Consider the following 13,777-nt stretch of genomic DNA (forward strand, 5'->3'; position numbering starts at 1 on the left):
CATTTTGTGTTTGGGCCAGTTATTTGACCTGTTCCTTTTTCTTGGAGGCCCCATAGGTTGGGTATTAAATACCTCTGTATAAATCATTTTCAAATTGTAAATTGTGCCTTGAGAGGCCAGTAATTGTACGTTGATGTTGCCTTGAGTAGGCATGGACACCTGAGAGCCTGTTAGCTTTTTTTCAAGTTTTGTAATTGTAAAGTGTGCCTCTGGGAGGCTAGATATTATGATTTAGGGAGTAACTGCTCTTGAATTAGAGATTTCCGCCCTTAACTAAATAATTATTCTTCCATTTGTAAAATTGTAAAACTAGGGGCTTAAAGCCCAAAGTGTTAAGGTTCTGAATCTTGGATTTTTCCTAATCTGGTTTCAAGATTGGCATTGTACCTGATTGTTATTTTCCCTTGTGGAAATGTGTTAAGTTTTTTTAATATATATATAATGAAAGAAATATAACCGTTGTTAAAGTTTTAAGTCAATTCTTGACCTTGTAGTTAGACCCATTCAAGCCCGCACCTTCTTTCACCTCTGCGTTCCACAGATAAACCCGGAACAATTATTATTATTATTATTATTATTATTATTATTATTATTATTATTATTATTATTATTATTATTATTATTATTATTATTATTATTATTATTATTTGCTAGTTGCTTTACGTCGCACTGACGCAAATACGTCTTATGGCGACGATGGGACAGGAAAGGGCTAGGAATGGGAAGAAAGCGGCCATGGCCTTAATTAAGGTACAGCCCCAGCATTTGCCTGGTGTGAAAATGGGAAACCACGGAAAACCATCTTCAGGGCTGCCGGCAGTGGGGTTCGAACCCACTATCTCCCGAATACTGGGTACTGGCCGCACTTAAGCGACTGCAGCTATCGAGCTCGGTATTATTATTATTATTATTTTTTTTTTGCTATGGGCTTTACGTCGCACCGACACAGATAGGTCTTATGGCGACGATGGGATAGGATAGAGCTTGGAGTTGGAAGAAAGCGGCCGTGGCCTTAATTAAGGTACAGCCCCAGCATTTGCCTGGTGTGAAAATGGGAAACCACGGAAAACCATCTTCAGGGCTGCCGATAGTTGGATTCGAACCTACTATCTTCCGGATGCAAGCTCACAGCCGCGCGGCTCTACGCGCACGGCCAACTCGCCCGGTATTATTATTATTATTATTATTATTATTATTATTATTATTTATTATTATTATTATTATTATTATTATTATTATTATTATTATTATTATTATTATTATTAGAATATTAGAAAAAATGGGTTCTTGATTCATAATTAATCAAAAGATTATTGGAAACTTCATCTAATAGAAGGAAATATTCCCTAAAGAACTTTCTAAAATATATTTTGCGAGTTTCGTGTTTGAGGTTCGGAAACGAAACAGTTACACAGCAATGTTGCTAAGGAGTTGAATCCATTTGACTATCGAAATAGTTATAAAATAATAATGTTATTTATTTAAGCCTCCATGGCTCAAGCGGCAGCGCACCGGCCTCTCACCACTGGGTTTCGTGGTTCAAATCCCGGTCACTCCGTGTGAGATTTGTGCAGGACAAAGCGAAGGCTGGACGGGTTTTCCTTCGGGTACTCCGGTTTTCCCTGTAATCCTTCATTCCAGCAACACTCTCCAATATTTCATCTGTCAGTCGTTAATCTTATCCCAAAGGAATGCGACAGGCTTCGGTAGCTGGCACAGTTCCTATCCTTGCCACTAGTTGGGATTTCATTCCTTCCATTCTTGACCCGGTTGAAACTGGAAGCAGACAATGAAGTTTCATTTTCATAACGTTACTCTTCAATTGCTATATAATTGAAGGGACTCTGTTGTGTAGCCGTCTTACAGATGTCGATTTCACTATCTAGGGAGGAAAATAATAACTGTGCCACTGAAGTCCACCCAAATGTTCTTCACCGTTATTCATTTATTAATATCGCTTACGCTTTTATCTAAAATTCAAATCGACAGAGGAGCGCTAAAGCGCACCGGTATCGGTAGCTCCCAAACCACCTATCTATCTTTTCGGAGATAGGTGGCTCATACGGAAGAATAGGTCAAAAATTCAAATCTGCGAAGAGTGTTTTTTAGTTTCGTGTATTTTACATCCAGGGCAGTTTCTACGACGTAGGCAATGGGGACGTTCCGATATAACAATTCATTTCATTCGAGATCGATACTCGCCGACATTATTAAAAGAAAATGTCGACACCTCGCGATATCCATTTTTTTTAATATTAGGATTTGAAATTATTTTGAAATACACCGAAGTTACAGCTTGAAAGGGAGCTCTGCATTCGGGAGGTCGTGGGTTGTAAACATAAAGCTCTTCGAACCTCATTCAGTCCATGCTCCCCTTTCATCTTTCAAATCACTGCCACACATCTCCTGGCTGCCTTCGCAGATGAAGTTCGCAGTTCTTTAATTTTCATTAGGACATTTTTAGGATTATCTTAGGTTTATCCCTAGCAATACCAAGGTATTAAAAAATTGTACGACGTTAAATTCGGAATCACGGCAATTCCGAGAAAAACAAGATAATTAAGAGAATTAAATATAATGATCGTCCGCCTCTGTGGTGTAGCGGTTATTGTGATTACCTGCCACCCCCGGAAGCCCGGGTTCTATTCTCGGCTCTGTCTGCCACGAAATTTGAAAGTGATACGAGGGCTGGAACGATATCAGTTTAGCCTCGGGAGATCAACTGAGTAGAGTGGTGTTCGATTCCCGCCTCACCCATTCTCGAAGTGGTTTCCCGTGGTTTCCCCACTTCATCTCCAGGCAAATATCGGGATGGGACCTAATTTAATGACTCTTCCTTGTCAATCCCTTCCAATATTTCCATCCCCTATAAGGTCCCTCTTCAGCATAGCAGGTGAGACAGCCTGGGTGAGGTACTGGTTCTCCTCCCCAGTTGTATCCCCGATCAAATTTCTCAAGCTCCAGGTCGCTGCTCTTGAGAGGGTAGAGGTGGAATCCCTCGCTGAGTCCGGGGGAAAACCAACCCTGGAGGGTAAATGGATTAAATAATAAAACAAACGATCATGTTTCTATATTAAAATGCTTCTTGTCTTTCTTATAGGGTAATATATAATGACTCATTATTATTAATTAGCCGGGCTGAGAGGCTCAGACGGTTGAGGCACTGATCTTCTGACCTAGCTTGGCAGGTTCAATCCCAGCTCAGTCCGGTGGTATTTGAAGATGCTCAAATACGTCAGCCTCGTGTTGATAGATTTACTGACACGTAAAAGAACTCGTTGTGTGACAAAATTCCGGCACCTCGGCGTCTCCGAAAACAGTCAAAAAGTAGTTATTAGGACGAAAAAGCAATAACTGTATTATCATGAATTAATTAATTAATTAATTAATAATTAATAATTAATTAATTACAGTTTTTAACCCATTGTTGCATTAATACCACAATTCCTTAAGTTTTCCTAACGATCTTTTCCATATCAGAATTTATCGTTAGATGGTATCGATACGGCAAGAATATCGAAATTAAATATATATACTGAATAATCGAATTTCGATAGGAAGTATCGATATTTACTCATATCGATAATTTGTTATTAAATGTAATTGATTATGTTACTTTTTTCATATCGATAATATCTCAACATCACTCCTAAGCAGTGGACGGCATTTAGTTAAGTAGGTCTTTAGACCGTTAGTGTGATATGAAAACGACTACACTGTGTTCAATGCGCTGGACAGCAATAAAGATTTGTTTGTTTCTACGACACGAGTAACCCATTTCCTGTTTCCTCCGCTGGACTCACTGGGTCAGCTGCAAACCCTCCGTATCTTTTTTTTTTTTTTTAATCCAACATGAGAACACAAACAATCCGAAACAAAAGAAATGCGCGTGCTCCCTTCATTTCTCGTGTATTGTCGTGGTGTCGGACAGGTTTGTGATGTTACGTAAGCCCGGTATTCACTTCCTCCTAGGCCACCTGTAGCGGTAACGGAAGACGTCAGGGCAGGTTCGAGCAGTCGCCGCCAGATGGGCATGGCGCAGCGGTGAGCGCCAGAGTGCGTGAAGAGAAGACCGCGCCAGTTGTCGGCAGGAGTTTGCTGCGTTCGGAAGGTCGAGGCCGTCAAGTTGGATGTCCGTGCGTTGTCATTTTTATCGTGTGTCAGTTCACGCTAGCCGGCGCGTGCGTGTTGTTTGTCAACAGAAGATACAGTGCCCTATTAACTCCCCCACATTCCTTGCATAATACAAGCCTTGTGACATTCATGACTACACCTGTCACGAACTGTCGAATGTTTCAAAAATAAATAACGTCCGGTGTGAAATTAATACAACTTCCTTACGCATTATGTGACATGGCGTGAAATTAACGAACACCAAATAAAGCAAAGAATACCATCAACTTTTAACGGAATATTACAACTGTGCTGTTTACTCATTTGACTGTTTGCACCAAGCTTCCTCATTTTCAGATTTAATTCAGTACACCGCGTGAAAATTAAGATACATTTCTGAATAATTTTCAGGAAGAGAAGTTTAACATTACGAACAAAATTTAACTGTGTGGCAAGAGCTTGTGTGTGAAATTTATGAAACAAAATCTTTCGTTTCATTATAAATAATAATCATTCAGTTTTGATGTGCCATAATTTGTGAAATCAGCCAGTACGTGCCTACAAATTCAAGTTAGTGTTTTTTTAATAATGTGACTTAGTGAATTTGTGTCTTTAGAATATATTGGCATGTGACTGACAGTGAAAACTAGGAATCTGTATTATCAGTGAGTTTTGTACCGAGAAATGTGTTGTACTTTTGGAGTATCCAATTTCTGTGTTCGTAAAAATGATGATACGAGTGCCTAGTGAGACACAGGTAGCCAGTAGAACGCCGTTGTCAGCGAGTGGTGCCAATCGCTCGACTGGCGCCGCGCATCCCACCTCCATCATGAGGAACCACAACGCTCACCATCACACAAATGGACATGTCAAAACCAACGGCCACGTGCACCCAAGTAAGTAAAGAATTCTTAGTCTCTTCTTTCCCTATGTATTCAATAATGAACCGATGAAATGCAGTATTACCTTTTATAAGTCAATTACTTGTTTAGAGACAGAATTTCAGTTACAAACTCAAAAGACCTAGTGTTCATTGAGGGTTCATCCGAAGTATTTAGTTTTGATTTCACTAATTATTGTGAGTACAATTGAGACATTCTCTGAAATGAGAGGTAGAGAACGGATACAACTCGAGGGAATCTTCATTTTGACCTCATGAGACCTTAATATATACATGTAACTTTAATGGACAGCAGTCGCCCTGGTAGACCCGAGGCCTATTTGAATCATCAGAGTTCAATTCCAGCAAAGGTATAATAATAAATAATAATAACTGCAACACTGATAAGATGTAGAAAATAAAGAAAGAAAACTCTTCCGGATTTTTTTGACCAGTTTGTACAGGAAGAATCTGGACGATAAAGAAAACTCATGACTTATACTAACCCTCAGAGAAAATCTCGGGTATATTCAGGAAAAGACGTTTGAAATTTTAGATACATATTCTCAGAATGAGAAATCGAAAATTGACAAGAATAATGAACCTTGCTCTGTTAATGAAACTAAAAAACAGAAAAGAATGGCTGCCTCGAAGTTGTAAAAGATCTTCAGGAAATAGGCATCACAGATGACATTGTATTAGACAGATTTAAGTTCAGAACATCAGTCGACAATCACCGCTTTGCAAACTATCCAAGCACAACCACTAACAAAACCTGATCTGAAAATCGTTTGAAAAGCAACAACGGAAAGAAGAAGAGATTTTGGGAGAAGAAAAAAGGAACATCAGCTAAATGAGTTTAGTCGCGCACGTAAGTCGGATATAACGTGTAATAATAACAATAATAATAATTTCGTGTGGTTATTGGCTAGACCCTCCGATGAAAGTGGGTTGCGTTTGTCGTTTTGTTGTGTGTCGTGTTCGAGTTGCAGAAACGAAGGGGAGAGTACAAACACCCAGCTCCCGAGCCAAATGGATTGACCTTCTTCTTTTCTCAGCTTTTCCCAGTTACTTCTGGGGTCGCTGGAGTCACCTACGCTCATTTCTGTTCTGGCTTGGGTTCTAAGGCCGGATGCCCTTCACGAACCACACGATCTTTCAGATGAAAATCTCAACCTACTATTGTCCGGGATTCGAACCTGGAGAGCCAGCAGCTAAGCTACTGAGCTAATCAGGACGCCCAGCGAAAACAATTAACCACTGAGCCATGAAGCTGGACAATAAATACATTGACTGAATGGTCAGCATGGTGACCTTAAGTTGAGATGGTCCTGGATTCGATTCCAGGATGGACCGGAATTTTAGCCACATCTAATTAGTTCCTCCGCTTCGGGGACTGGGTGTTTGTTTGTTTGTTTTCAAACACGTCTCTACATTTATACACAACACATCGCACTGCGGACGATCTCCGAAACACATAACAGTTGAATGCATTCCTCCACACACACAGGGCTGTATTTTGGAAGGGCATTCAGCCGTGAAACTGGACCAAGTCCATAGTGCAATACAGATTACACTCTCGATGCTACCATGAAGTGAGGAAAGTGGAGGATAAAGAAGAAAAGATTCCTAAAATGACGAGTTGAAAAACGTTACGTTAGGAGATTTCCACTGAGATAACCAGGACCGCAATGCGTGTGGCTTGATTCGACGATTTTTGAGAGGTTAATCCACTGATTTCTGCTCTTTCATACCAGACTACAATTTATGTTGTCAAGTCCTGTAGACCTTGTCTTGGCCTAGTCCCGTGAACATACCATTGCATATAGGCACGACCTGGTTTTCCGTGGTTTTTCATTTTCACACCGGGCAAATGGTGGTGGTGATGGTGGTGATTATTGTTTTAAGAGGAAGTACAACTAGGCAACCATCCTCTATATAACACTAATCAGAGGGAAAATATGGAAGGGGTCCGACACTTCGAAAAATGAAGGTATCAGCCAAAGAAAGGCAAGGGCCACGAAGGGCGTGAAAATGAAAGACTCCCTAGCCCTCGCAAACCTAATAGCGTCGGGGTCGGAAAAGAACAAGAGTTGACCGAGTGAGGTCAGATAGGATAGATGAAAGTGAGGAGCCTGTCACAAGTAAGTGGAAACAATGCCAGGACTCAGCTGAGTGCCCCGTGGTCGCCAACCCACGCTCCAAAGTTCAGAGCCCCTGGGGCCCCTTTTAGTCGCCTCTTACGACAGGCAGGGTATACCGTGGGTGTTAATCTACCGCCCCCACCCACAGGGTGGGGCTGTATTAATACCTTAATTAAGGCCACGGATAAGACCTATCTGTGTCGGTGCGACGTAAAGCAAATTAACCAAAAAACACACATTTTTTGCACCACAAAAAGGCAAATGTAATGAATGTGGAGTAATTTTTTAAATGGCCTACGCTTCGATTTTCAAATTCCAGGAGGGAAAATAAAATTGAAGTTATTTGAAAAATATATATCAATGGCTGTAAAGCATGGAAGCTGCAACATTGTATCCAGGTGGCGCCTAACCCTTGAGGTTGCAGGAATACTTCTTTACTGAAAATTCTCAGGAGTTCTTACCAACTGTCGCATTGACTTACCTTTTCCACTGGAACGATAAGAGTTTGCCATCGATACAGACCTTCAGTAAAGTGTGATTTGTTCTCAGAAAGACATCTCTTTCCCATGGGCATCTGTATAATTCCATTCAAGAGAGGGAGGAACAATAACATACTATTCTAGAATAAAAAGTATTTTTGAAAATATTGTTTGTAATGAAATACGCCATTGAATGCAGTTACCCCCATATAATTAATTTCGTTTTTTTCTGTAAACATTTTTCATATGAATACCACCTTCTTGATGTTGATAGTTACTTAAATGATCCATTTTCTATCATCGTCCAACATGACAATGGGACACAATAAATTTTGCTACACCATTGTCGCTCCAAGACCTATTTGTGTCGGTGCGACGTAAAGCAAAATTGAAATTAATAATAATAGTAGTAATAGTAGCTTTACGTCCCACTAACTACTTAAAAAATCATAAATAAAGCCGTCGATTTTCAATGGATATAATAATAATAATAATAATAATAATAATAATAATAAGATTGAGCTCAACGTGGCGGGTTCGACACGAATCAGTTGGTTTGTTATTCGATAACGGGTGAGTTTAATTCTACTTCATTCCATCTTTTAAATGATAATGGGCGAATTATGTTGAAAAGCATATTAGTTCTGGCGATGACAGCAACTTTAGCTGGGTGCATATTGAGCTGAGTCTTGTTTCCCTCCCGTACTGATTTATTTACCAAGTGAGTTGGAACTACTAGCCTTGGTATTTCATGACACTCAGGTTCTCCAGCCTTGAGTTGGTAGCTTTATCTGTACGGAAAAGAACTCCTGAGGGACAAACTTTTCGGCACTTCGGTATATCTGAAAAACGTCAAAGAAGTTGGTGGGTCGTTAACTATATGTTTATTTACTTTCATACTTGTTTATTTGCTTATTTCAACCTATATTCTAACTGTGAATGATCTTTCATTGTTTCTTAATCCATTTTCCGTCCAGGGTTTGTTTTTCCCGGGACTCAGTCGGGAATCCCAAATTTACCTGGAGCGTGAGACTTTGGGTCGGGGATAAAACTGGGGAGGAGGACCAGTACCTCTCACAGGTGGCCTCACCAGCTATGCTGAACAGGGATTGTGGTGGATGAGAAGATTAGAAGGGTTAGAAAAAAGAAGAGAAGAGGAAGCGACCATGGCCTTAAGTTAGGTACCATCCCTGACATTTGCCTGGGGAGGAGTGGAAAACACCGAGCTCGATAGCTGCAGTCGCTTAAGTGCGGCCAGTATCCAGTATTCGGGAGATAGTGGGTTCCAAACCCACTGTCGGCAGCCCTGAAGATGGTTTTCCGTGGTTTCCCATTTCCACACCCGGCAAATGCTTGGGGCTGTACTTTAATTAAGGCCACGGCCGCTTCCTTCCAGTTCCTAGGGCTTTCCTATCCCATCGTCGCTATAAGACCTATCTGTGTCGGTGCGACGTAAAACCACTAGCAAAAAAGTGGAAAACCACTTCGAGGATGGTTGAGGTGGGAATCGAACCCTCCTGTACTCAGTTGACTTCCCAGGCTAAGAATACACCGTTCCAGCCCTCAGACCACTTTTCAAATTTCTTGGCAGAGCCTGAAATTGAACTCGGGCCTCCGGGGGTGGCAGCTAATCACTTCACCAAAGAGGCGAACTTCAATGATCTTAACAAACGTTGAGGTATCCGAATTGTGTCCCCTTAAATTCTTTAACGTTCCACCAGCAAAAGGCACGGAAGAGTCACATTTAAACCATGTTAAATGCCACCGATTTCAGCTGCATGTGAATATGTGTCCTGGAAACGAAAGTCCAATGACTAACCAACTTGTGCCACCTTGTGTATTTATATTATGGTCAACTACTTTTCATTTCTTCAATTTAGGACACTGGAATATGATATTCATCATAAATGTGAACTTATCGTCGCCATAAGACCTGTGTGTGTCGGTGCGACGTAAAGCAACTAACGGGGGGGGGGGAATGTGAACTTCTTGGGCATGTGAATGTTACCTGACAGCTGTTGTAGAGCCTGTTCTAGTGCATGCATTTATAATTAGTTGAGGCTATGATTGGGAAGGACATCATAATGGCCTTGGGAGAAAGATTCCAACAGAAACAATTGCTTGTGTTCGAACGAGAAAATATTTCACATTGTGACACAAACCCACCTACTGCCTCAATGCACCTGATACTCGCTACACTGTCTAGCAACCTATCTTGTCCTGAGAGAGTTTATTCATTGCACTGTAGTGTATTTTCCAGAGTGTTCTTACAAAAGCTTACAGTTCTGACCACCGTCATGAGGATCGTTACTTTACATTAACAGTTTTATTCGCACATTGAAGTTTCTTGCTAATTGCTCTAAGACTACAATTCTCGAAACACTGTGCGAGTTGGAATCCTGGTACGGACCGTGTAGACACAGATAGATCTTACGGCGACGATAGGATAGGAAAGGGCTAGGAGTGGGGAGGAAGCAACCGTGGCCTTAATTAAGTGTGAAAATGGAAAACCACGGAAAACCATCTTCAGGGCTACCGACAGTGGGGTTCGAACCCACTATCTCCCGAATGCAGGCTCACAGCTGCACGGCCACCTCACTCGGTCTATAACTGTTAGGTCCTTTCCTACTTATAATTGGTTAGGCTGCCGATGCTCTCGTTTACACACTGATAATGAAGTACATGATTCTGTTGAACTTCATATCCCAAGACCCAACAACCTAAATTCTCAAATAAACCAAACCGAAGAATGTGTTTCGTTCCCTCGAATCGTTCATAATGAACGAAATAGCCTCTCTGTCTCTGCCGCGGGGGATGTGTGTGTAGTCCGCGCACCTTTTAACGATATTACTTTGTACGGGGTGGAGGAGTAAGGAGGGAGCTCTCCCGGTTCCGGTTATATTGCCAACTGAATGGAAATGAAATCTGAATTAAATCGATAATATGATCGATCGATATGAATTTTCAACAACTGTGTCACACATACATTATTTAACATTATATAACATTTCTCGATGCGAATCTTGTTCCTAGCATGAATTCTATAGTTTAGCTTTGCTGTGTAAACAACAACAGTACTAGTACGTAAATTGTACGCCAGATGTGGCACAGCGATGCATAAGCGATTCATAGTTCGTGTTTCAAAGGTTGTTAATACGAACCTCGAAGATAACCCAGGTCGACCGATTCAGCACTAGGATGTGCATGTATCACTAAAAGGTGCGCATACTATACACAAGGCAGCCTGTTCCACGAGAGGCTTGCATTCATTGTGAGCTGGAATTTGTGATATTATTTTGGACTCTTTGTTTTGTTTCAAAAGAGTGCATATTCACAATCTTGGTATCTAGGAAGTAGCTTAATTCTCGTTTGAAGAATCTTTTCAGAAAATATTGATATGAACTATCTATATATTAAAAAAAATTGTCCGACTCGTTGCCTGAATGGTCAGCGTACTTGTCTTCGGTTCAGAGGGTCCCGGGTTCGATTCTCGGCCAGGTCGAGGATTTTAACCTTTATTGGTTAATTCCAATGGCCCGGGGACTGGGTGTTCGTGCTGTCCCCAACATCCCTGCAACTCACACACCACACACAACACTATCCTCCACCACAATAACACGCAGTTACCTACACATGGCAGATGCCGCCTACCCTCATCGAAGGGTCTGCCTTAGAAGGGCTGCACTCGGCTAGAAATAGCCACACGAAATTAATTAATTAATTAATTAATTTTTTTTAATGAAAACTTCAGTCAGTCCGGCTACTCTATCCGGTCAATTTCCTTCGATTTTTTTTTAACTGAAAGGTATTCATGCACAGATTTGTCATCAGGTACTATAAATCACTTAACTTCCGCCTTCCTCAAATTATTTAATTTTCAATGTTTTGTCTCTTTGAAGCAATCATATCTTTGGTTCTAATTAAGGTACGGAGTTCGTTTTGGTTTAAAAACACTCAGTGGATCAAGCGCTTTCTTTTGAGGTAATAACTACTTAAATTGGTGGATTCTGAGAGAAGTTATGAGTACATTTGTCTCCACGACGAAGATCTTTGAAGGACTTCTTAACTGTTCGGCGCGAAGTGTTGTTCCAAGGATCGTTTAATTCAATTTCTTTCTGTGATGTATTTTCAAGTGTTTTGTTGACATAATATTACATTCTATTAACACAGTAGATAATGTGCTTTATTTCATTAACTCGAAACTTTGCAAATACATCCGTGGAGAGAGTAACGAACAACACCATACTTTGTACATTGCGGGCGAAGCCAGTGGGAAACTGCTAGTGTCTGTATAAAGATTTCTGCTGTTTCCTAGAGGTGAAGCTTCCACGGTGTGAAGAATTATTTAGTTTATTTTCCGGGTTGAACCGTGTTGTTGTTGTTGTTTGCACATCACGTACAGTCGGATCGAGTAGGGGATTTCAGTCACCTTGACAAAGAATACTGCAATGTATTCGAAACGTCAGCAAACCGTACGTGATGTGCAGACAACAACAACAACGCGGTTCAACCCGGAAATTAAACTAAATAATTTTTTGTTGTTGTTGTAAATACTTCATCTGTTCCTAGTACATGGTGTAATTCATCACAGACTAGAATGAAAGTTTGTAAACAATTTTCGAACTTTGTACTGATGAACGTAATAGACCTATAGCAGTCCACGGGAAAATACTGTCTATCAGAGGAAAAACCCACCTTGGAAGATTGCCAATGCGCTTTAGTGATTGCAAAAACGGTTACGTCTCAAAACTCACGACCACAAATTGGTAGCTAAAGTAAACACTCTAATGAGTCTCAAAATTCACGAATCCGGACTGCAGGAGGGATTAGGTGCGCGGTGTCTCACGCTTCCCTTCAACCCATGTTTTTCCACCGACTTACGGCAGTCACCCCGGTAGCAGATTGCCTATCAGTTGTTTATCTATTAATTTCTTAAACAATTTAAGAGCCCCTTGGGCTCCTTTTTAGTCGCTTCTTACGACAGGCAGGGGATACTGTCAATCTTATTCTGCCACCCCAACCCACAGGGGAAAAATAATGGTTAGTGAATGACAGGGACCGAGGTGTATTATTATCATTATTTTAAAAATATTTGCTGTTGTCTTAAAGCCAATATAATGCACTTTTCCCTTTCACATGAATTTATATCAATGACGTGTAGCCTCCGGAGAGGTCTGGTGAAGGTCCTTAGTGTTGACGCCGTACGTCTGTGAGGATGAGGCGCTACCTAAGATGCAGTCTAAAAAAATTCTGAAGACAGCACAAATACCCAGTCCCCGAGCCATAGGAATTAACTAATGAAAGTTAAAATCTTCCACCCGAGCGGAAAACGAACCCGGGACCCCCTGGACCCCCTGGAAACCTTGGACCAAGGCCAGCATGCTAACCATTTATGCATGCAGCCGGACGACATAAAATTAAAGTAGGTATATCGCTCGCTACTAGTTAAAAGAAACTGTCAAGTGGTAGTATTAGGGCTTAGTTCCATTATTCGGCCAGAAGGCGGCATTTACTTGAATAAGGAATTTTATTTAGAGATATTAGAAATCATGACAGTTAATTTACTCATTTAGTTTCAACATTTGCAGATTCATATGGAAAAAAAGGCGTATTTCTATTTTTCGTAAGCGTTCGTATATTCGCTTACTTCAAACAACCCGACACACTTAAACCGAAAAAAAAATATATTCATGACGCATCCGATTATTCTGGGTGATATAACTGAAATAATTGAAACTCATTCGATTATTTGATTTGATTATTCATTCGATTATTTAAATAATCGGATGGAAGTTATTCGCGTATTAAAAGTATTCCATTATCCCATCACTAATAGAGAGCACATTTATCCATTCAAAGAAGAACTGGCCCTGTTCGTGAGTTTTTATAGTGGCCCAGGTATGGAAACTTGTCCTTACTAATCCTCTTCCTGGAATTCGTAAATTTTGAGGCTCGTGAGTTTTGAGACTACACAGGAAATAACAACAGCCCTGATGGTGCGAAATTCAGCTTTTCAGAGTTAAACGTAAGTCACCGTGGTGGAAATTATTATTTCTGTAATTTCTGATGTTCTTGGAACTACCCTTTTTGTTGGGGGTTAAGGACTTTTTGCATTCATACCTGCGGCTTCCTAGACTTTCTAGATTTGAGGATAATTTTGT

The 13,777-nt window shown here is 40.7% G+C and overlaps 1 protein-coding gene across 1 annotated transcript in view; it reads left to right on the plus strand.

Moving 5' to 3' along the window:
• Window positions 1-4,091: 4,091 nt before the first annotated feature.
• LOC136873862 (calpain-9) overlaps window positions 4,092-13,777 on the plus strand; it is a 1,061,895-nt gene continuing 1,052,209 nt past the window's right edge. Inside the window, exon 1 of the mRNA XM_068227619.1 lies at window positions 4,092-5,009. Coding sequence (XP_068083720.1) covers window positions 4,841-5,009 — 169 coding nt within the window. The 5' untranslated portion in view covers window positions 4,092-4,840. The remainder of the gene's footprint in view (window positions 5,010-13,777) is intronic.

This window comes from Anabrus simplex, chromosome 1 (genome assembly GCF_040414725.1).
Source record: "Anabrus simplex isolate iqAnaSimp1 chromosome 1, ASM4041472v1, whole genome shotgun sequence".
NCBI classification, from domain to species: domain Eukaryota; kingdom Metazoa; phylum Arthropoda; class Insecta; order Orthoptera; family Tettigoniidae; genus Anabrus; species Anabrus simplex.